The sequence below is a fragment of the Pelmatolapia mariae genome, linkage group LG12, assembly GCF_036321145.2.
Source record: "Pelmatolapia mariae isolate MD_Pm_ZW linkage group LG12, Pm_UMD_F_2, whole genome shotgun sequence".
Classification (NCBI taxonomy): domain Eukaryota; kingdom Metazoa; phylum Chordata; class Actinopteri; order Cichliformes; family Cichlidae; genus Pelmatolapia; species Pelmatolapia mariae.
Window position 1 is genome coordinate 11,529,431 of NC_086237.1, and position 21,878 is coordinate 11,551,308.

At 40.5% G+C, this 21,878-nt stretch overlaps 1 protein-coding gene across 1 annotated transcript in view; it reads right to left on the reverse strand.

The window, feature by feature from the left end:
• sema4c (sema domain, immunoglobulin domain (Ig), transmembrane domain (TM) and short cytoplasmic domain, (semaphorin) 4C) overlaps positions 1-21,878 on the reverse strand; it is a 103,660-nt gene that overhangs the window by 19,558 nt on the left and 62,224 nt on the right. The window contains exons 4-9 of the mRNA XM_063489197.1: positions 13,477-13,631; positions 7,963-8,025; positions 5,178-5,276; positions 4,735-4,831; positions 4,106-4,225; positions 2,379-2,530 (exon numbers count right to left, since the gene is read on the reverse strand). Of these exons, the coding sequence (XP_063345267.1) occupies positions 2,379-2,530; positions 4,106-4,225; positions 4,735-4,831; positions 5,178-5,276; positions 7,963-8,025; positions 13,477-13,631 (686 nt within the window). The remainder of the gene's footprint in view (positions 1-2,378; positions 2,531-4,105; positions 4,226-4,734; positions 4,832-5,177; positions 5,277-7,962; positions 8,026-13,476; positions 13,632-21,878) is intronic.

Consider the following 21,878-nt stretch of genomic DNA (forward strand, 5'->3'; position numbering starts at 1 on the left):
ATTTTTATTGTCCTCAGTGATTGCAGATGTGAAAAAAAGAAAAAAGAAAACACAAAAATGCTCATTTTATAGCAATGAGACATAGATATTGTGCTCCTGCTGTAATAGGGGTATAAGCAGAATGTGCTGAATTATTCATTGCTGTAGTACACATCATGTAACAGCATCTGTTTCTAATTTCATTCAGAGAGCTTTATTGTTCATCCTCGCAGACATTAAAGGGCGCTTCCCATAAACCAGAGCATATATTCAACACTAAATTACATACATCTCCACCGACTATTAGCAATCTGTCTCCAGCTTTTATAGTTTGCCCGGTTTAAAAGATGCTAAGATTACATGGCAGCATAAGTAAGTGTAACGTGACACTTCTGTAACGGTAACTGAACGTCTCAACTCTCGCCGACTCGCCTCATAGCAGAAATCACCTCTGGCTGTGTCTGGCCATAATCACTGTGGTGTATCAAACCTAATCAGTTGTCCTAATGAGGCCATTCATTAAGCAAATGAATGCATTAATTACCAAATACATCTATGTCAGTGCAACTGTCTCTGTGTAGCACATTGTTAGTAAACTGGCAGTGAGCTGAAGTTTTGTTGCTCTTTTTACAAAAACACGTGACAGCTGGCTTTGTGCAGACGTTGTGGGTTTTTTCAGTATTTTTATAGCAGAACATGTTTATATGATCATGAAAACTTCAAATGCACATGAACAGAGCAATGCTGTTTAATTCAAACTTGTATGCTGGTTCCTTGGGAGGTTTGGCATTGACTAAACGTGCTCTTGATGCTTGAGCTGGAGGTTTTATGATTGCTACTGAGCTTTTAAGCCTCTAAAGAAAAAGTTCATTTAAGTAAACAGATGTGGTTCCCACGTTATCTCTCTACCCATTTGTGTGCGCTCAGTTTTGTGTTGTGAAAGGAGTTCTAGAAGATAAACAGATATGTGAGCAAACTGCAAAATTTGGGCACTTGTGATCTTCATACAGCATCCACTCTGGTTTTTTAGTCACTACAAAGGCAAAGTTCTGACTCACTTCTTCTTTCATAATGTTTAGATCTTGTGATGCAAACACAGTGTCATCGGGATGAAAGCATATAAAGAAACAGGCAGCCAAATACTTATTCTCCAGATACTCTATTAGTTATACCTTGCTAGTACTTGGTTGGAGCCCCTTCTGCACTCAGAACTGCCCTAACTCTTCAACGACAAGATACTGGAAACATTCTTTGTTGACACGACAGCATCACACAGTTGCACATCCATGATGAGAATCTCCACCACATCCCAAAGGTGCTCTGTTGGAGGCCATTTGAGTTTTGAGACACTGTGGTCGTAAAGGGATAGACATGCTCAGACCACCCGGTCTCGCTGCAGCAACCACGCCATGCTAAGAGTCACCTAAATCATCCTTCTTCTCCATTCTGATGCTCAAATTGAACTTCAGCAGGTCGTCTCGGCCATGCCAACATGCCTGAATGCGCTGAATTGCTCCAATGTGACTAGCTGACTAGATAATTGTCATTAATGAGCAGTTGCACATGTATACCTGAGAAAGTGGTCTATCTGAGTCACTAATTCTGTGACACTGTGACAAGAAATTCTTCATTATCAAAGCAAAGACAAGCGCTAATTAGCTAATGTTAGCAATATATCTAACACTGATCCATGCGCTGTTAGCTTCAGGCTCATTGTAGTTTGTGAGTATAGTCCTTGGTAAAGGGAACTAATGACAAAATCAATGTGAACAGGTTTTATTACATAAATTTAATCATAGTTAATTATCAGTTTAAATGCTGCACCAATGACAACATGAGCTGCTGTGCAGTTATTGATGAGATTTGACCACTACTCTTTATTTGACAAGGTTGGGTTAAGGGTATTGTGGAGGTATAAATCTTTCATCACTGCTTTGCTAGGAGGAGTGGCGAGTTGCTAATGCATCTGAGTGAACAACCAGGAGAGACTTACTTTCCAATTTGTACCTATAATGAAAACTCTGCATAGTCGATGTATTTACTTTATATGCTGTTTATCATTTCAATCAATTCTGTTGGTTGCGTCCTTATATGGGTGCCTCCAGCTGAAGCCTGTAACTGTTAGCAAGTGCTGCCTCACATTATTAAGTGCTCAGAAACAGCTGCCAAAACAGCTGGAGAAAATGGAAAACAGCTGATTTCCAGTCAAGTGTGCATGAAACTACAATTCTGCAGTCAAATCCGTCCCTATGCACTTACAGATTGATTACTGTTTGAATGAGTTTGTGTTTTTCCCAATTAATAAACGCCCACAGGTGCCAGGTTAAGGCGCTACTAGGAGACTCTTAATTGAATCTGTTCTGGGATCAGTTGTGATTATCCGCTGCGTCAGGCGTTACCTTGCAGACGCGAGCCACCCTGGCCACGTTGGGCTCGGTGTCGCAATCCAGCTCCATGGCTCGCTCGGTAAAAAAGAAGTAGATCTTGTCGTCGTCGCCTTCTTTACTGCCGCTGCTCTCCCTCACCAGGGCTGAGCCCACAAAGTCAGGCTCTGCACATGCAACACACACAATCAGAATCAGATATTTACATGGAAACACGGAGACAGCCTCGCCCTGCAGGACTGAATCACAACAAAAACAGGTGTAAGCACAAAAGCTTGACACCTCTATTTCATTCCCTGACACCCTTTCTCACCTCTTTGTCTATTTTCTGTCATCGCTCTTCTTCTTCTTAGCCATTTTTACTCTCTGTGTCTCTACCTTTTTGTTAATGGTCCATTTTCTGTGCGCGGCTGTGTGTGTGTGTGTTTGGGTGCATGCATGCGTGCGTGTGCGTTTTTACTTTCTCTAGATTTGTTCTGTTTCTCAGATTGTACTCCTCATTAGGTTCTGAATGTGTAACGGCAGATACAGACAGTTTTGGACTCGAGCTGCTGGAGGCTTTAAATTCTACAATTTTTATGCAAACGTGTGTTTTTTTTAAATTGCAAGGACACCGTGGTTCCCCAGATGGACTGGTGTTTTCAGTATTAAAGCCTCTGAAGCCGCCTTTTAAATCATCACAGTACACTACAACTCTCAGCTGAAACCCAGGCCAATTAAATGCTTTTAGGCTGGTCAGAATTGCTTAAATTAAGATGAGGCTTGCTTCCTTGCAGGTCTGCTTTTTAATAAAAGCTCTGTATTAGCATGAATAATGAATGGACATATCAGTCCAAAGCCCTGCCTCAGCTGTATGTTCCTCTTCCCTCTCTCCCTCCTCCGTTCCCCTCATCAGTCCCTCAATCTTTTCATCAGCAATCCTCATATCTGTCCTTCCATCACATATTTTTTCCTGCTGTGAGTTCATCCTCCCCTCTCTTCTTCAATTCTGTCCAAGTGCCTGGCTCCTCTCCCCTCACTCAGCCCCCTCCCCTCAAGAGATAACGTCCTTCGCTGCAGCTCAGGCGCGGTCTTCATTTCCTGCAACTCAGTTCTCTTTCTCTTGTTCTTTTGCATGTTTCCTACTCTTATTTTTTTTATGAAACTCTGTTAAAAGGAAGTGAATGTTATCTCCCTCTATTGTGATTTTTAAAAAATGGAATACAAGTTTAATTTGTCAGTAATGTTGTAACTTGGGGGAAAAAGACTGAATATTATAGTTTAATTCAAACAAAAGTATGCATGACTTGACATTTTTCTTCATCTTTCTTCTGAACACAGCAGCTGGGATTGATTCACACAGGATGAGAAGCGGGTTTCTTACACATATATAAATAACTACCTACAAGACTAACAGACTAACAGTGTGCAGAAACCTGTTGTGTAGTTCATCTTTATTGTGTTTTATATTTGGCCTCATTTGTTCCACATTTTTATTTACAGTCTTAATTTACAGATTACGGTTTGACTTTTAACAGAAAATTTAATATTATCTGGTATATTAGAATTTATTTAGAATTTGCTAAATATCTGAAGCATCGTTCAGCAGCGGGATCCATGTGAGAATCTCCCAGGACAAAAGATGGAAACTTTTGCTCCTGCTATTCTCTTTTTCGTCCCACCCTGTCTTTCCTCTTCAGCTGTGGGCTCATAATTTCTTTCTTCTTTGCCTTTTGTGTTCATTAAAAAAAAGAAAATCTTACCATTGAGCCAAGCAGGCAAGTATTCGCTCTTCATGCTGTAATGCTGTTGGCCCAGGTTTCTCAGAATGACTGGCTCTGTACCCAGGAAGTTGTTGAGTGTTGCCGAGTACAGCTCCTTATCTGTACCAACAAAATGCAAGCTTTAGTTTCATTCTTTTTTAGTGACTATTGTACCGGCTTACAATGGGAGAGGGTCAGTGGTTCAGCTGGGAAACACAAATGCAGGACGGTGAATGGGCGCCTGTAGGTTCACTGAAGCTGTCCGCAGTGAAGGGAATGCAGCGTGCAAGTTAAACTGGACTTTTGGACTCTCAGAGCAACAGTATGGCGAGAAAACAGATGGGAAATTCTGCATGAGCAGTTTGTCGAGATTTGATGGACATTTAATGCTTCTTTTAGAGCTGTAGAAACTGCGGGGCTGTTCCCTTCAGTATACAAACTGCTGAGATGGAACAACAGAAGCTGACTGTGTGTTTTTGTTGATAATAGAAGTCAATGAATTTCCACCTAGGGACTTGTCTTGCTTTTTGGGATAAAGTGATTCTTTAACAATCCTAAATCCGTTCAGAAAGATCCAAAAACTTTTACTACTATTACTCATACATGAATATATACATGGCTATACTTACCCACTATAAGGCCAGTGTGCCCCTTGGCGGGATCATACGGGCATTTTCCCTTCCCATCTTCCAGGGCTGCAGCGTTGAGGGTAAAAGAATCTGCATTCTGCAAACGTGCAAAGATTCACACGCACATAATGAGGATCATCAGTACGTATTGACCTACATTGCACAGCTGCAAGGTCTGTCTGTCCGTTGCAAGGACCAGATCTTCACAGCTCGCCATGTTGTCTTGTTGCATCAGTGTCACACGATATGCGTGCACGTGTACGCGCACGAGCCTTCACACGTTGGGCTAGCCCTTGCCTGAGATGCTTATTTTCCATTGCATTTATTTTTATTTTGTCACACAGTGGTCTTTGCCTCAGGTCAGGTGGCAGAAATCTCAAGTTGACACCTGTCAGCACAGGCTCGCTGTGACTTGCTATCTAGGGAGCTACACGTGTACTTACCACGTAAGTGCATTTGGGCTGGAAGGCGTAGGTGCCGCAGGTGTAGAGCTGCGTGTGGTCGTAGCTCTGGAGGAAACGGATGTAGTTGAAACACTCGGTCTGTGAGAGAGTGACGAGGAGTTATTTGAAAGGCAATCGGAGCAGTTTTATCCTCGGCTAAGGGGAGAAACCTATTCCACCACAAAGACTTTCAGAATACTTAACACATCCTCTAAGATTTAGCTTTACTCCAAAGCTTTGCTGTGAATTCTTCTGGATCCTCACCAACCTTGAAAATGTTTGCTGATAAGATGCGTGTATTGAGAAGGTGCGAAATCGACCTACATTTACTTTGATGATTTACTTTGATATCAGTCAATATAAACGTGACAGTCCAGTGCCCAATTTAGGATACACTCAAGGTGGTGAAACAACAGAATCATTAAAGTAAATGAGAAAGATGCCGATACATTTAAAAAATATGTGTCTAAATATCAGAATCATTCATGAGAAGTGCCCGTTATTGTCTGCACTGTGACGAAGAATAAAGCTCTTTGAATGGAAATGGAAACAGATGCTCACACATGAGTCATTCTACTGTAGTAAATAAATCAGTACACCAAGTTTATCTTGCCCTCCAACGAGCTTCAAAACAATATCTCTGTCTCGAGGCAGTAATATGAGCAATGTGATGTTTTTAAATTTAGGTTTTCAGCTCAATGCGGTCGCTGATGTAGCATGAGATGTGTCTGGCAGATAGTCCTCCATCAAACTACAATGCTACATAAAAAGAAAACCAATTAAATGTAACAACGGGCATTTTTAAATGCCATATGGTGATTCCTACGTAGTAAGTAAATTAACACATGAAAGCACTGTGAGATATTTTTTGCTCCTAAAGTAGATCAGCAGAATAAAAGATGAAGAACAAAATGAATGTTTACAACTCTCCCCATCACAGCCCAGCATACTATAGAAAGAGGAGTTTTCGATCTTCAGAAGGTAAAGTTTGAGTATGCATTAGGTTCTAATGAATATTTAAAATCGCTTGAGTCTTTTTAAATCTCCAGTTGCACTAATTTCTAAGCATATAAAAATATCTTTCTTTTTTTTTTTTTTACTTCAGTTGGAGGCCGTTTTAGTTAAAGAAGTGCTACTGCTGCTGCTATTGCACTCCAGTGAACTATTACGCCCTTACTCCTTTAAACCCCATCAAAAGTTACGACTGATCAAGAGAAGCTTTAGCTTTATTTCAAAAAGTGCTGTGTGCTTCTATAAAATATTTAACATGACTTCTTGCAGATCACGCTTCCTAAGCAGTGAGAGGTTTTTGCTGAGACTAAAGTGCAGAGCTAGCAGGGACCAATTTACACTGTTTACAAATGTACCATAACTGGTGGTGAGAACTGGAGGATGCTGAATTTTAGTATTATTACAGTGCTGAATATGATTGTAACAAAATTTTAAAAACCAAAAGACCTATTGAGGTTTGTTTGGGATTACTGCATTACATCTTTTATATGTCATATCAAGAAAAAATACATGTATTAAAAATAGCTTTTTGTTAAGAAATAGGTAAGAAGACAACACTATCATGGAAAACCTTGGGGACTGAAGAAGCAAATAAAAAAGAAGTAAAAAAAAACAAAACCTGCAGTTCCTTTAGTGGCCACTTGAAGGTTTCTCCATAGCTCCAAGGTTGCCCAGTTTTATAACAGATGGAAAAATAATTACAATCTGTCAGATTGGTATAAAAATTGATGCTCTTTTTAAGTAATTTCCCCTACATAACAACTGTAATACACCTTTTCAAGTTGTATAAAAGCCTTAACAAACAGGTGGATGCTGACAAAGGTGGCTGCACCCTTCAGCATGACCTTCCTACATTTGTGGTGAATGTTTTGTGTGCTAGGCTATTAGGCACTAGCTGGGATCTGTGCAGTCCAATTATAGAGTTGATGAATTCACCTTGCTAGCACTCCACCCTCTTGAAAACAACAGTAAGAACAACAAAAATTGCTTTACAGTGGTTTGCAGTCTGTCTGTCTTCATCAATATAAAGGTATGGCCAGCCAGAGGTGAGCTAAGCTTGTCATATTTATAGCCTGGAAACAACCTGTTAGCTCCTCTACAGCTAGCTAGCCAACACGCTAGCTGTTTGTTGCCTGCTTAATTCATATGAAATAAACCACAGACATGTTATATACTGGATTGTTTAGTAACATAAGAAATAACCCATGTAAAATCAGTTACACAATAGTAGATAGCATCATGTCAGCTGTTTCCCTCCACTTCCTCTGTTAGTGCTAGGCCAAGCTAAACAGCTGCTGTTTACATGTACTGTAACTTTCCCACACAGATACAGGATTACTGTTAATCTTTTTATTCAACCCTTGACAAAAAACAAAGTGTGTTTTATTTACTTGTGTTTGTTACAACATAATTGTAAAATGGGTTATATAAAAGCAGGTTGCCTTGCAGTGCAACCAATTTTTCATAATATTCCATCACTGTTGGAGAAAGACTTCAGTATCTCTTTTGTTGCTTAACGTAAAACACACACACTGAACCACCTTAAAAGTTGCTGACCCTGTCTGGAAGATGCACTTTCACTGTGTGCTAATGTAATGACTGGAAGCTTTCCAGTCTGAAATCCCAGACCGGTTTGATAAACTGTAATTGAGTGAGTAGAGGAGTGAGTAATGTTTTCATGCTCTTAGAAATGATTGTCTTAGAAACTACTGCTGCGCTGCCCTTGAGCAAGGCAGGTAACCCCAACAGCCATGTCAACTGAGTTCTACATTACCTGGTTGTTTTTGCCCTTGGCAACACACTCCCTCTTCTTGTCCTGCGGAGCTGGCCAGTCAATCTGGAGAAAGGAAAGAAACAGATGGAATGATGTTATTTGCCTTTTGCCCACAAGTAATATAGCTGTAAGTATGCTGTCTATCTGTATGTAATATACTGTGTACATACTGCATGCTGTAAATAGGGAAAGAAATTGCCTCATTTGTCTCTAATAAGGTGCACACCGAGACACAGTACCGCAAAAAACAGTCCTTTCCTTTTTTGCCATTTTGTCTAACTCAGCCACTGGGCTCTGTATTCTTAACCACTAGCTGCAGTAACTATAGCAACAACCATCATATCACAGAAGCAGTATATTTGACAAATACAGTATAGTTCAAAATGTAAAAATCTCAAAGATGATCTCTACCAAGAACTAATGAGAGTAGATGCACATGGATGCTAAGAAAGGCCGAGTTCAGAAAGATGTATTACACTAGTTCTGAGCTAAAGATACAGTAAAGTTAATTAAAACAATCCACCAACTGAGCTGCCCAGGCGGTGCAGAGAAAAGCCACGGGGTTCTTTCCCTGTCAGTCGTGTTTCTGCCCGATCAAACACGCGATTTGTGGTAGGTAGGAAGCCGTGAGGTCCTTACTGCGGAACAATTCTCTGATGATTGTAGCATTGTTTAAAGGATCAAAGACAGACTGAAAAAGGTTCAAATTTAATGCACTTGTACAAAGTACCTGTCTAGCTGTGGGCTTTTATCCTCCAAAAGGTACATTTTTTTTGTAAAAATGTAGGGGGGAAGCAAATAAAAAAAGGAAACATGCACATTCTTTCACACTTTATACGTCCATACTTACTGTTTAACAAATAAATGTCGGTAATTATTTACAGTAGCTACTTTTTTGAAACTGTGGCTGAACTTTGCTTTGTGGACACAAATCCAGAGTATGAACTCTGTTTACTAAGAGGTTTCCACACCATTAAAAATAATTATACCAGTCATTACAGGCAGAGAGCAGCAGCATATTCAAAATTAAACTGATTTACTCGACTGGATTTGAACCAACAGCAGTCAAACTGGGTTTTTGCCATATAACACACGTATAGATAGACTGCTGTTTAAAAATGAGATACACGTTAAAGCAATAGTGGCTTTTAATGGTAAAAAAGTATGTTTCTTTGTTGATTTCACAAATGTACTTTGGTGTAAGTAGCCCTTATTGAATATTCTGTGTTCACTAGGCACATGATAGAGCTCCAGTGGTCAAGGTTTAATAAGTGAATAATCATCAAGATCAGTGACTATGAAATATCACCTGTAGGATCTGCAGCTTTAACTAAAGAAAGACCAACTAAAATGAACCAACTCCAGCAGCTTAGTGTTGCTTCCTATCCAGTCCTCATTAGTCACCAGTCATCCCAGGAATTTCTGCAATTCCCCCAAACACATTAAATATTAGAATAACTATAAATTCAGATGGTAGTACTAGCTACCCTCAGCACCAATACCTAATGGCTTATAAAGACAAACCTTATCTAAATCACATTAATGCACTGCCTTAATGATGTGCAGCAGCTTTTAAAACCCTGTTCAGAATTGGCATTAACATGCATCTTGGGAGATCTGATCAAAGCGGACAGCTCCAAGCACACCAGTTCACACCTGGCATTAGAATGCATCTCCACATGTGTCTTGAGTGGCCACTTTTGATTGGATTTCATTTCCCCACTCTATATGCAAATAAATGTAGAACTTACATCATTTCAGTCTGCAAAGACCAAATACTCGTGTCCTGCATGGGTCAAATTTTCCAAACCTGTCCTCCCCCGCAACTGCATAGCACATTACTGGAACTGACCTGTTACCTCCATTTAAGATGCGGGCCCACACCGACGTGCTATTATAAGTCCTACAACCTGTGTCGGTGAATATGCACGCGGGCTACACAATCATTCCCTTCAAAGTGCTTTATTTTTCCTTGCACAGCTGGCCGGCAGCCTTATGCAAAATGAATGTCTAATAATATCCTAAAATATGAATTGGTTTATTTAAAACTATGATATAGCTTCAAGAGAGTCATTAAAAAAAATTGGACAACTAAAGATTCGGTTGAATAGCTGCATAGAAACGGCGATATTTGGATTTAAGGTCAGTTAATAACTGTCATTAACTATAACAGCTTTACTGACTATAACAAAAAACATGTAAATTGGTGATGCCCTATTACATGACCAGCTGTGAACTGAGCGGTGGAAGGATGTGATGTTTCATAATTGAAAATAATAACAAAAATCTGGCAGTTGATTTGGCTGCTTTTGATGATCTGTTATCAGTAAAGTAGATGTTAATGCTGTAGTACAGCCATTATTTCTGCAGAAAACAAAACAGCTTTTGTTCCTATCCTGTGGCCCCTGCTTTTGATTCAATGTCAACAGTTTGAGTTGTGTAGGACCAACCTTCAGTTTGGACACATTCATGTAGACCAGCGTTCCCCAACCGTACCGGTTCGTGAGTCCTTTGGTACCGGGCCGCGAGAGTTGAGGCTCGGGTGTCAAATTTATGGTTTTCAGGATTTTTATCAGTTTTTAGCGTTATCATTTTTATCGTTAACTCAGTTTCCCTGGGTCTTTTCCCCTGTGTTATGAATAAATCTTCTTTTTTTTGGTACCGGTACTGGTTTTATTTTGCTGTATGTATTTGCGGCAGTTTATCATAGACTATTTAATGACAGAGTACCTGCTCAGTTTTACAGTCCAAGACACATGCCATATGAGCAGAGCCTTAGACAAGTTTATCAACTTTAAAAAAAAATGTTTCTTTAGAAAGATCCTAGAGTTTTTTCTTACAGTATGGTTATAATACGACGAATAACCCCATTTATTTTGGAAAATAGCACTATTACAGGGCCACTTAGTTTCAGCATTTTGAAATGCTCTGGTAGTTATTGGCCATTACGTCAGCACAAATAACACTACCGGTGCTTTGGCCATTAGCAAACCCACGAAAAAAGAAGTGGTTTGCAAGTAACAGAAAAATATTGGTTAAACTATTTTGAGCAAAGGCGTGTGGATCTTCAAATGTCACATCATGTAACGTACCAATGGGATCAGTTATTCACAAATTAAGAGCAGGGTAATGAGTCTACTGTGTGGAAGTGGGCTCTAAATTGCCAGAACAATGTGAACTGGTCCATAAATGGAACTGACTGAAATTCATGAAAGAAAATTATTGAATGAAATAATCCACAGTCATCACGGGGAAAGAAAATAACTAAATAATGCAGAAGAAAGCACTTCAAACACAGATGGGAGCTGCTTGTCTCGAGAAAGTCTAAATGCTGAGAAAAACATCCCTAGAAAATATCCAGGGAAGAAAGACAGACAGCAGCAAAGAAATAAAAGAGAAGCAGTTAAAGGAAAGAAAGGAGGGGGTGAGAGAGTGATGGGCAGATGGTGACAGAGGGGCTGGACTATTCCCTCGTCCCTGTTCAGTTATTTTTCTGACTTGGCTTCTTCCGTCTACATTGCACACTGGGGGATGACAACAGGTGATCTTATCATTACTGTAAGACTCATAACCCTCACTCAAACAGCCTGCGGCTGAGCCAGGGTCTGTCAGTCTGTGTGGGTATGTGTGCGCATCCAATAATTGCTCATTACGGCAGTAAATCAGATAGCAATCCCCAAACCGCTGCAGGCTGCTCACTACACCTTCATTGCATTGCTGTAATTGTATTGATCGCAATATGGACCAATTATTGAGGGAACAAAGCAAACCCAGAGCCTTTGAGGGTTTAGCATCTCTCTGTGTGCAAGTGTTTGCGTGTCAGGTCAAGTCAAGGGTATTTATAGAGCGCTTTAAAGAAACAGGTTTACCCCAGAGTGCTTTGCAGAAAAACAAGATCTACAAATTAAAACGAGGATGGTAAAAAAAAAAACAAGACTGAATGAGCGCATCATGAACTCTGAGGAACAGGACCAAAGCCTGGGCAAGGATGTGTGAGTGCCTGTCTACTCCCACAAATTCACAGTGGATATGTTTGTGCTGATAGAAGTGAAATATTGGAGGCAATAGCTGCACACATTATCATCTTAATATCTGGCAGCTTGCTTACAGCATTGCTGTGTGCACATTTCAAAATAAGACTAGTTGAATAACCTTTCAAAACAACTGTAAATCATGATTACAAAATATTTAGAGCTTTAATTTTATAAACACCATTTTTAAAATTTGCTAAGATGGCTCTTATTTATGACTGTACCAGTCTGAAGATATTTTATTGTATTTTGTAAGGCTTAACTTGGCTGAGGGCTCTATAGAGCTAAAATTCTTTTTTCTAACTAGCTAGCTTAACTTAAATGACTGCTAACTAAACACACATATCACCAGACTTTCAGCCAACATTAAAGCTAACTTTGTCATAAAACTATTTGTATTAAGTTACCATTAATACACTTTTTGTTAACCACCTACTCTGTACAATGTGAAGTGCAATGTTGTAGCATCAATAAACTTTGGTAAGGATAGCTATGCTACCTGATAAGCTAGCATTAGCAAAGCCAGCAAGCGTCTTACAGCTTTATAATCTATCATACTTTTATCTGTATAGCATTATGTTCAAGTTCCTATTTGAGTTAGGATCATGCATTTTAAAATCTCCTTGTACTTATCTTGTATGCTTATGTTTTAGTATAAATTCGGTCTCCGGCTCTACATAGCGCTGAAAGATGCTAATACAATGGTGTGCTTTTTCCTGCTCTTTCAAAAAAAAGCTCTTAATATATTTGATCATATTCTTGGCCCTTCGAAGATTATTACATTATTATATTTTGCAAATGTATTCATTTGCTTGGTAATTTTTACAATCTAAGCTTCAATGTGGCCTGCAGTGTTAAGAAAAAATACAGGCCAGACCGACAAAAGACCCAACAACTAGTATTACTCAGTCGACTTTGTTATTGTACTATAAAGTCCTTTGTTTGCCTGCCAGAGTATGTGCTCTCAAATGTCCTTGAGTCCAAAAGAAAAAAAGAATAGAATAAGGTCAGCCTGTTAGTTAACAGACTTCAAAAAAGTGTGGCACAGGCAGAGATTATGTTTAATGTTTTCTTCCCTGTTCATCCAAGCTGAACCTTCATAATTTTTAAAGACTTTCTATAATAATTCTATCACACACGATATCATAATTGAATTTGGTCTGTTTAAATTAAGTATTTGAAATGTGTGTTTATCTCTGCGGCACTCTGTACCAAGTCGTGCGGAGGATGCTTTTTGTTCCTGAACTGTCCATCATGAAGCTGTGTGATATTAAATCTTATGTGTTATCATTTAATTTGTTGCATTTCTACAAAAGAGTTTGAGAATGCGTGGGTGTTTGCAGTGGCAGTCGGGTGGTAATTATTTTTCTTGAAATCCTTCCTTGTCCTTATTGAACTGTAATGTATTTATATCTCTTTCACTGTCAGAAAAAAAGCTTTTAAAGTGCGTCCATGTGCGTCCATGTGCTTATGTGCGCTTTACCTGTGGCCTTAGCTGTTTGCTAATGTCATTGGGGTCCAAGGCGAACAAAGCCTCCCGTGCTCCGACGTACAAGACCCTCTCGTGGTCAGACAGAGTCAGCATGCTGTAGTTGAACACTCCCGGCACGCTAAACCTGGCCATGCTGTCCAACACATCTGGATGAGGGGACACAGAGACATCGGTGCGTTACATCACATGATAACACATAGCTGCATTTCTTTTGGCTGATCTGTTGACAGATGAATAACACCTGAGAGGAACATTTCACACTCTCCTTCGTGAAATTTGTTGACGTCTCAGCTCATTCGCACCTCCAAGCCTCACCCACTCCACCACCTATAGATTAGTGTCATCCACCACGATACATCTCTCCCACATCCTTTTGCTAAGATTTCGTGTTGTGCCAGCACACAGCCATTAAATGCTACCCAACAGAGTGCTGCCTGTGCCATGAGAAGTTTTTTGGTGTCACTAAACAAAAAATTGATACAAACTTTTTGGTTTATATTCATTAAAATGCTCTGAGAATGAACTGCACGTCGACTCCTCTGGGCTCTGTTTTTGTGGCATCATAAAAATGTTTTTTCCCCCCAAGATTTAGTTTAACTGACAAAGATTTTAATTAAAACAACAAAGCTGAAGTTAGGAAGGAGGTCATGACACGTCAGGTCTTGAAGAGTTTGCTGAGACTACCCACAATATCTAGCTTGAAGATCTCCTGTAAATTATTCCTGCAGGATGGAGCACTGCACAGAAAGCTTCCCAAGCTCTGTATTTACTTTGAGAACCTGGAGCAGAAGCCGTGTCTTCGGGGAAAGGCTGATAAGTTCCAGATCTACATGTCAGCAGCGAGATAAGGCCGGCGTCTATTTAGAAAAGCTGTGCAAATAAACAAGAGGCAATGATGCTCTCTCAGACCAGCCCTTGTTTTGATGAAGAGTGCATGGGTGTGTACCATTACACCCAAACATTATGAATCTAATAGCACAGTTTGCTAGAATCTCGAGCTTTTAAAGAGGGAGCATATCGATGAATGCAGATGATTGATCTAGGGCTGATATAAAGACTGAAAGAGTGCACAATCTGCAGAATCGCAACTAACCTTCAACGGCTTCAATCAGCCGGCGCTTTAATGCAAGTTTTAAAAGTGCGTTTGCTATGAGCCAGAAGCCGAGATGGTTGTATTCATACACTTGTTCAATAAAAATTCCATTAGGAGAGGTAGTTTTCAAATTGAGAAACTCGACTAATCTTGTTTTGGAAAACAACTTAAATTGTGTTTAGCCTCAATTTAACACAGCTTTTAGGCCAGAGATTGTTAAAGCACTTATAAACTCAGCATTGCAGTATTACAAAAAAAAAGAAGAAAAAAAATCCTCATTCTTTGAAAAGGAGCAGAGTAATCCAGGCTATACAGAGCAGCAGTATACAACAATACAGGGATTTAAAGTTGGACCTGTTGGCATTATTATTTCAAATGGAAAATGCAAATGAAAGTGAGATTGGAATCTTGCACTCCCACACGTAGATCACATTTTAATGCAAGGCTTTACGAGCCCATATAATGCTTTGTTTATACAGCTTTTTGCACGTGTAAAAGGTCTGCAAAGTCCTCAAAGCAACCAACGAGCAGTCTGCTTTTTATATACTTGCCAGAGCCATACGTCTAACTTTGAACAGCACAACAAAAGTTTTGCTGTCAGCTGCAAGAGAGAACATTCACTCCTAGAACTTGAGGAAGTGAAGATGCAGTGGCTTATTTATTTTTGATGGCAGAACCTTACATTATTATAACATTGCTTGAACAGAGCTACATCTCGACATTATGATGGTGACGGACAATTAGAAACTTTTCACATCGACTTTTGTGCTACAGTGCACTCCATGCCGAGCTGGCAGTGTTGGTAGTGTACCCCAACCATCCACGTGTGAAAAGGCGGCTTGGAGAGTGCAATCTAACAGACTAATGAAATATTGCTGTAAAGAAAGAGATTCGGATATGCATCTAATTTTTCATTTCTAATTCAGTTCACTCCATGGCTATTCAGTTCATTTCTCCAGGAAGCCTAATGAAATTTTTGAATAATCTTTCTGACAAACGGCGCTCTGCTTTTACCGTTACCTTGGAAATAGGAGAAATAAATGGTCTGACACAAGAGGTTTGGTAAACAGTACTGTTACTAAGTTGCTTCTGCAGGACTCTGCCCATGTTCTGAACTCAGTTCTGGTCTAAACACAAAAGGCTTTGTGAATTGTCTTGCTAGAGTTTCTGCACCTATAATCAAAGAAATAGAGTACAACTGGTCAGTCAGAGGAAACTGTACGAACGCATAATATGGGAATTCTAGTTATGGTCCTTGTAGCACACTCTGTGAAGTGGCTCCATAGTGTAGTGGTTTACACATTTGCCTGGTTTGATCTGGGGAGGAGACGTAAAAGCCTTTGGGGTTGTGTCAAACATGTGGAGGCACCTGCTGTGGTGCCCCTTGTAAATAAAAGAGCAGCTGAAAGTAGCACTCCATGGCTATATAATCAATCATAATCAATTGTCTAACGCAGCAGTCCCCAACCCCCGGGCCACAGACCGGTACTGGTCCGTGAGTCGTTTGGTACCGGGCCGCGAGAGTTGAGGCTCAGGTGTGAAATTTAAGGTTTTCAGGGTTTTTATCGTTAGCTCAGTTTTACTGGGTCTTTTCTCGTGTTGTAGTTGTGTGTCTTATTTTGAAAGAAATATTTAAGCGTTACCATAGCGACCAGAGAGCATTAAGGGGCAGAAAGGAGGACGTTACGCTCAATGTTGTTGGCGCATTTCAGGAGGACGCTGCTAATAAAGTTACACAATTACACAGTGAATTTGTGTTTATTATTATATTTACAAAATACCACAGTTTTTGTCTTGGCCGTATCATTTTATTTTGTTGTATTTATCTGCAACACCTGAAAGGCCTGTCTGTGAAAATATTGTCTGACATTAAACTGTGTTGAAGCTTCACATTGAACATTTTGCGCGTGGTTCTTTGAAAATAAAAGACGTAGGTGAGTGCTTGGACTTGTCATTAACCCTCTGAGGTCTACGTCATCACCGTGACGACACCAGTCCACGAACCCTTAATCCTAACCGTTAAGTGCGTCCAAGTCATCAATTGTTTACCACCTTTTATTCTGCATTGAATCTGTATTGAAGACACAAAACTAGTGACTGAAAACACAACTAATCAGGAAATAATGTCTCAAGTCAGACTCTTTTTCTTCTGTTCTTCTATACAAGTCACCCCCTGCTGGCCATTAGAATCCCTTCTACAACACAAGGCTGGTTTTCTTTCTCAGCTGTTCCTGCAACTACTGCTGTAATTTGATTAAAATGACAAAATATTACTTAGCTCTTGTCAACTCAAGCTATCATCCTTTGACATGAAATAGCTGAATTGATGTGATTCATTCCAGGATTGTTTAATTTGTTGTGGATTACCCGCAATTTGGGGTTGTTTGTCTTTTTTTTGCTGCTCACAGGCTGACGCAAACAATCACAGAAAGATTATGACAAAAATCACAAAATGTTCTCTCCGAGCTCCCATCTGTGGAGAAATAGCTACAGCCGACTTTTTTTCCATAAAAATTTTAAAAAGGCACAGCTACTGTTTTGCTGTTCGCTCTCAGACGCACACACACACACGTCTACATACACGCACCCACATATACACACACACACATGCGCGCGCACACCATTCAAATCCCCCGACAAGCATACAGACAAACTAGTGGTGCAGAGCAGAAGGGAAAGCTGAGACAGAGACGAGAGGAAAGAGAAAAAGGATGGTGTTTAGTTTTCATTATCCACACTCGTGTTGCTTGTAGTGTCACCTTGTTCTCCTGCTCCTCCCCTCTCTCGCTTTATCCAGGCTGATAGAATGTGTGCAAAATGCGAGGCGACGACAGCCAGCGCCGCACGTAATGTGATCTCATATACTGAATAAGGATATTTCTTTTTTTTGTTTTCTATGCCACCAGTATTTTCACATTTTTGCCTTTTTTTCCCGCTTCAACTGAAAATAGCAGCTGAAATCCAGGGAGGGAGCATCAGGAACCGGTGTGTGATTTATGGTGTGACTAACTGCTCATGTGATGCTGTGGCCTACTTGGGACTAAATAGACTTATATACAAGGAGAAGCCTGTTCTGGGTGAAGGAGCACGCCATGTGTGAGCGGGTTTGTGTGTGCGAGACAAGAAAGCGAGGTTAAAAAAGACAAAGAAAAAAAAGGAGACATTTTGTAAGCTTGAGAGTGTAAACTATTTAACCCTTACAATGCCCTTGCTTTTAAGGTTCAAGGCCTTTTCTCTTCTCTATGACCACTTGATACTAAAAACACAATAATGCTGGCACTACAGTTAAGCAGAACAAGGACAAGGGAACATCCCTAACAACCGTTTAACCCCGCCCCCCTCCAATTAACGGCCCAAGATTGCTTTGCTATCTAAGACAATTTCCAAAAAATGCATTGTTACAGCCAACTGGTGACACATTGTCCTGCTTTGCACAGACTTTGATCTCTTCTCCTTCATCTCAAACATATTGAGGCAGTGTTCCACATCTCGGTTGGCTCTGGTTTACGAAACTCGTGTGAGTTTCACAAGAAACGTGTTGCTCTAAAAGGAGATGTGCTGACCTGTGAATGCATCCCTGCTGAAACCCAGTGATGACTGAAGACAGGAGAGCAGCTGAAGTAATGGTTTAACAGCTGCTATGACAGTAATAAGGAATACATACACTTTGCTCAACATGTCATTGTTGTTGTTGGGATATAGTCATCCTGCAGCTACATCCTAGACAGGAAAGTTGTGAAATCTGGCACAGTGATTGAAAATAGTCTCATTACACCTCAACTATTCTAGATTTATTAACTATCTAACTAGCACTTATGTAAGGAACCATATGTCTGGGGTTTTTCCTTTGGTTCAAGCTAATTCAATGAACCCCAGCACATCAGTTTCTACCATTACCATCACCAGATTATATGAACTAGAAAGTGACGGCCTGGTAACTACTGGACACTACTCCCTGACTGCTTGCAATTAGCTGCTGGTAGTTGCTGTAAAATCAATTGCTAAGGCCCCATTCACACGTGACCTAGAGGGCAGTCAGTGATCTCCGGGTAACCGCCTATCACTAGGTGAAACTAGCTGCCAAAGGAGCTGCACCAAGAACCTCCTTGTGATTGCTTTGGTTGCATTGATTGATGCGGTTTGCATGGAAGACTTAGATTCATCTGCATGTCCCTACTTACTGAACAGCAAATCCATTGCTTGAAAACCCATTTTGGTAATGCACAAAAAAGTATGATTTGATCATTGAGGGGCTCTGGGGCAAAAATGCACTCTAATAACTGGTGCACACACCTGCAACAGATTTCTAAAAGACAAAATAGATTATTGTCCATTGATCATAGTTAAAGTACTTTGAGTGTGAGCTTCAGACCCTTGAATTAAGTTATTTATGTCTTTCTTTGCTGTAGGGGCAAAACAGATGCAAAAAAATAGCAAATATACCAGGTTTGTAAACCTCCAAGGTCTAACAAACCAATTTTAAAGCAGCATTTGGACCATCTTAGGCCACTGAAAGCCTTTAATTTGGACAAGTTCAGCTTAAAGAAATCCTAAGTCGTAACATGTTTTGAAGGGTACAGAGAGATGGAAGGGAGGAGTGAAGATATAACCAAAGGAAGGAAGGGGGATAAGTAGTGAAGTCGGCTTATTATCTGAAGAGCAGTGGCGTATAAACATTGGGGGGTATGTGCGGATGAACGGGCTAGATGAGAGTGAGAGGAGAGAGAGGGAGAGAGCGGAGGAGAGAGAGACGGCTTCCTCGGGGGAGAACTGAACACATCTGCTGTGTTCCACACGGCTGGGCAAAAAAACTCCAGAGCTGACATGTGTACTGAGGTACACATACACACACACATTTGTGTGGAGGTACTTGGCTACACAAATCAGTGCGCGCGTACACATGCACCCACAGTGAATAAACACAGTAAAAGACATTGCACTTGCACACACACACATGCGTTCAAAGTCCCAAACAGCTCTCCAGGGTACCTGCTCAGTGACTTCAACATCCCTCCACCAACAGATGGAAAGTTTTGCTCCGAGTGGCCTGTTTGAAGTGATCAGCGGCTCTGTCATTAAGAGGCGATGTGGGCACGTGCGCTTTCCACCTTACACTGCACTGTGGCACCCTGAGGCTACCTGTGGGGTGCGTGTGTGGCTGGAGGTTGCAACCTCGTAAGAGAGAGGGTTTGTTGACAACAAACACAAGACTTGTCCACAGGTGGTATGGTTCATCTGTGTGTGTGTCAATGGGACGGGAAAAAAACTCCATCTACACGATCAGAAAAATCCTGAAGGAAGCATTTTGTACACACGGCATACAGAAAGGCGTCTTTCTTCTCTGAAAAGAACTCACTGTTTTTTAGACTGAATGTTATTTAAAGCCTGACACTTAGACTATTTTCAGATTTTTCCATCATTTTAAGGACCTGGTGATTGTGTGTATGTCTGAGGGCGGTTTGGGTTAAATTACAAGGCCTTTGATGCCTGGATAAAACAATCACAGGGAGCAGAAGAGAAGTGAAAATAAAAGAGTGCAAATAAGAAATGAGGAGCAAACATGAGGGGAGGTGTAATGAGTTTAACAGGCAAGGGTGCAATACAAACAAAAGAACAAACAGAAAGCCAGAATGAAAGGGAGAATACAAACTCAAGAGCCTGACCAGTGCTGCTAGAAACAGAAGCTGATCAGCGCTCACTGAACTTCGAAAGATCTTCAACCTTGAAATCAATTCAGTTGATGAAAAATCATCTGAAAACAAAATCTGCAAAACAGTGATTTGATGACTTTAGATGTCAAACAAAGGTTTTGCAGTTTTTAGACTAGTGCCTGATCGAACGAGGAAATTTAAGACTGATATTTGGTGATTTAAAACCCGATATATCAGCGGATATTTTTCGTCTTTCAGACACAGAAAACATAAACAGAGTTCTCAAACATTTATGTGCAGTTATTTTTGAGACCTTACTAATATCATATAACAGTGCAGTTAAAAGTTATGTCATGGATCACTTGTCCCTGCTGGGATCAGCTGATTGTTGTGTTTGTGGTTTTCCAAACAAACCACAAATACAGCAAGTTGCAGAGTGCCCTCTAGTGGACAAATTCTAGTGTATTTCTCTCTTCAAATCATCTTTAATTTTTAAATGATTCATTGGTTTCGTGGTGGACCACTGGAGGGCTCCACTCACACCCAGTGTACAGGAAGTGTGTTGCTGAGTTTTGTGGCGCGATATAGTCAGTTGTTGTTAGGTCAAGAACAAAGTTGGCGTGAGAAGTGAGAGCTCTTGTGTCGTCTGTGTTTACCTCCACAGTTTATTGATTTATCGTTACATATCCTGACACTAATATATTAACAAATATTAGTCAATCTATATTGATTTGCTTACATTTGGTAATTATTAGCATTTTCACCTAAATTTTGTGTGCACCTGAGCCAAGTTTACAAAGAAAAGACATTAAACTGATCTCGTTGCAGCTCTCTTTTACATGTGACCAATCGGCGCATTACACATACGTACAACTCGAGAAACGAATGTTCGTGCGTTTAAATAAGCCTACCCGGATCAGTACAATGCCACAACGTTGAGCTGTGTTGCACAGCTGTGTCAGCGTGTCCTTGAATGCACCGAAACAGAGGCATTTCACACAACCCACATAAAACGACTGGAGTGTCTTGCAAAACTATCAAGTGGATGGCACAGTGCAGCGTACGAGAGGAAAACCTTGTCAAGGATGAAACGCTTTCATTTGTTTACTTTCACGTCATAAAAGTTTAGCAGATCAAAAGCCATCTCTTAAACATAGTATGTTATTGTTTCTTTGGATACAAAAACAAGGACAAAAATGTCTTCTTTGATCAAGTAACACCGATGAACTTAAACCAAATGCTGAAAGAAATCAAGACGTGACTGCATTTCATTCTGGGGGAAATGATCACTAGTACACTGTATGCAAATGTGAGCTGTGTGTGTACTTGCTTGCATTTAGACCCATCATATGTGTGTATGAATGTGCACGACTCAGTAGGACATGTCACGGTCAGGTCAAAGCTTCACCACCCTTCCTAATCTAAATCAAGCCAAGCCAGTCCAAACAGAGCTCCATTGAAGAGGCGGGACACGGGGAGCGCCTGTTGCTTCATGGCCGGGTGAAAAGCTCTCAGTCCGGGACTCGCCACTGCGGTCAGCTTCCACCAGCCTTCCAGCCTTCCTCTCACTGTCTGCTATAAATACACCCAGCCTCTTCTTATAGCTTCCAACCGCCTAGCCACTCGCACACTAAACTGTGATTAAAGGC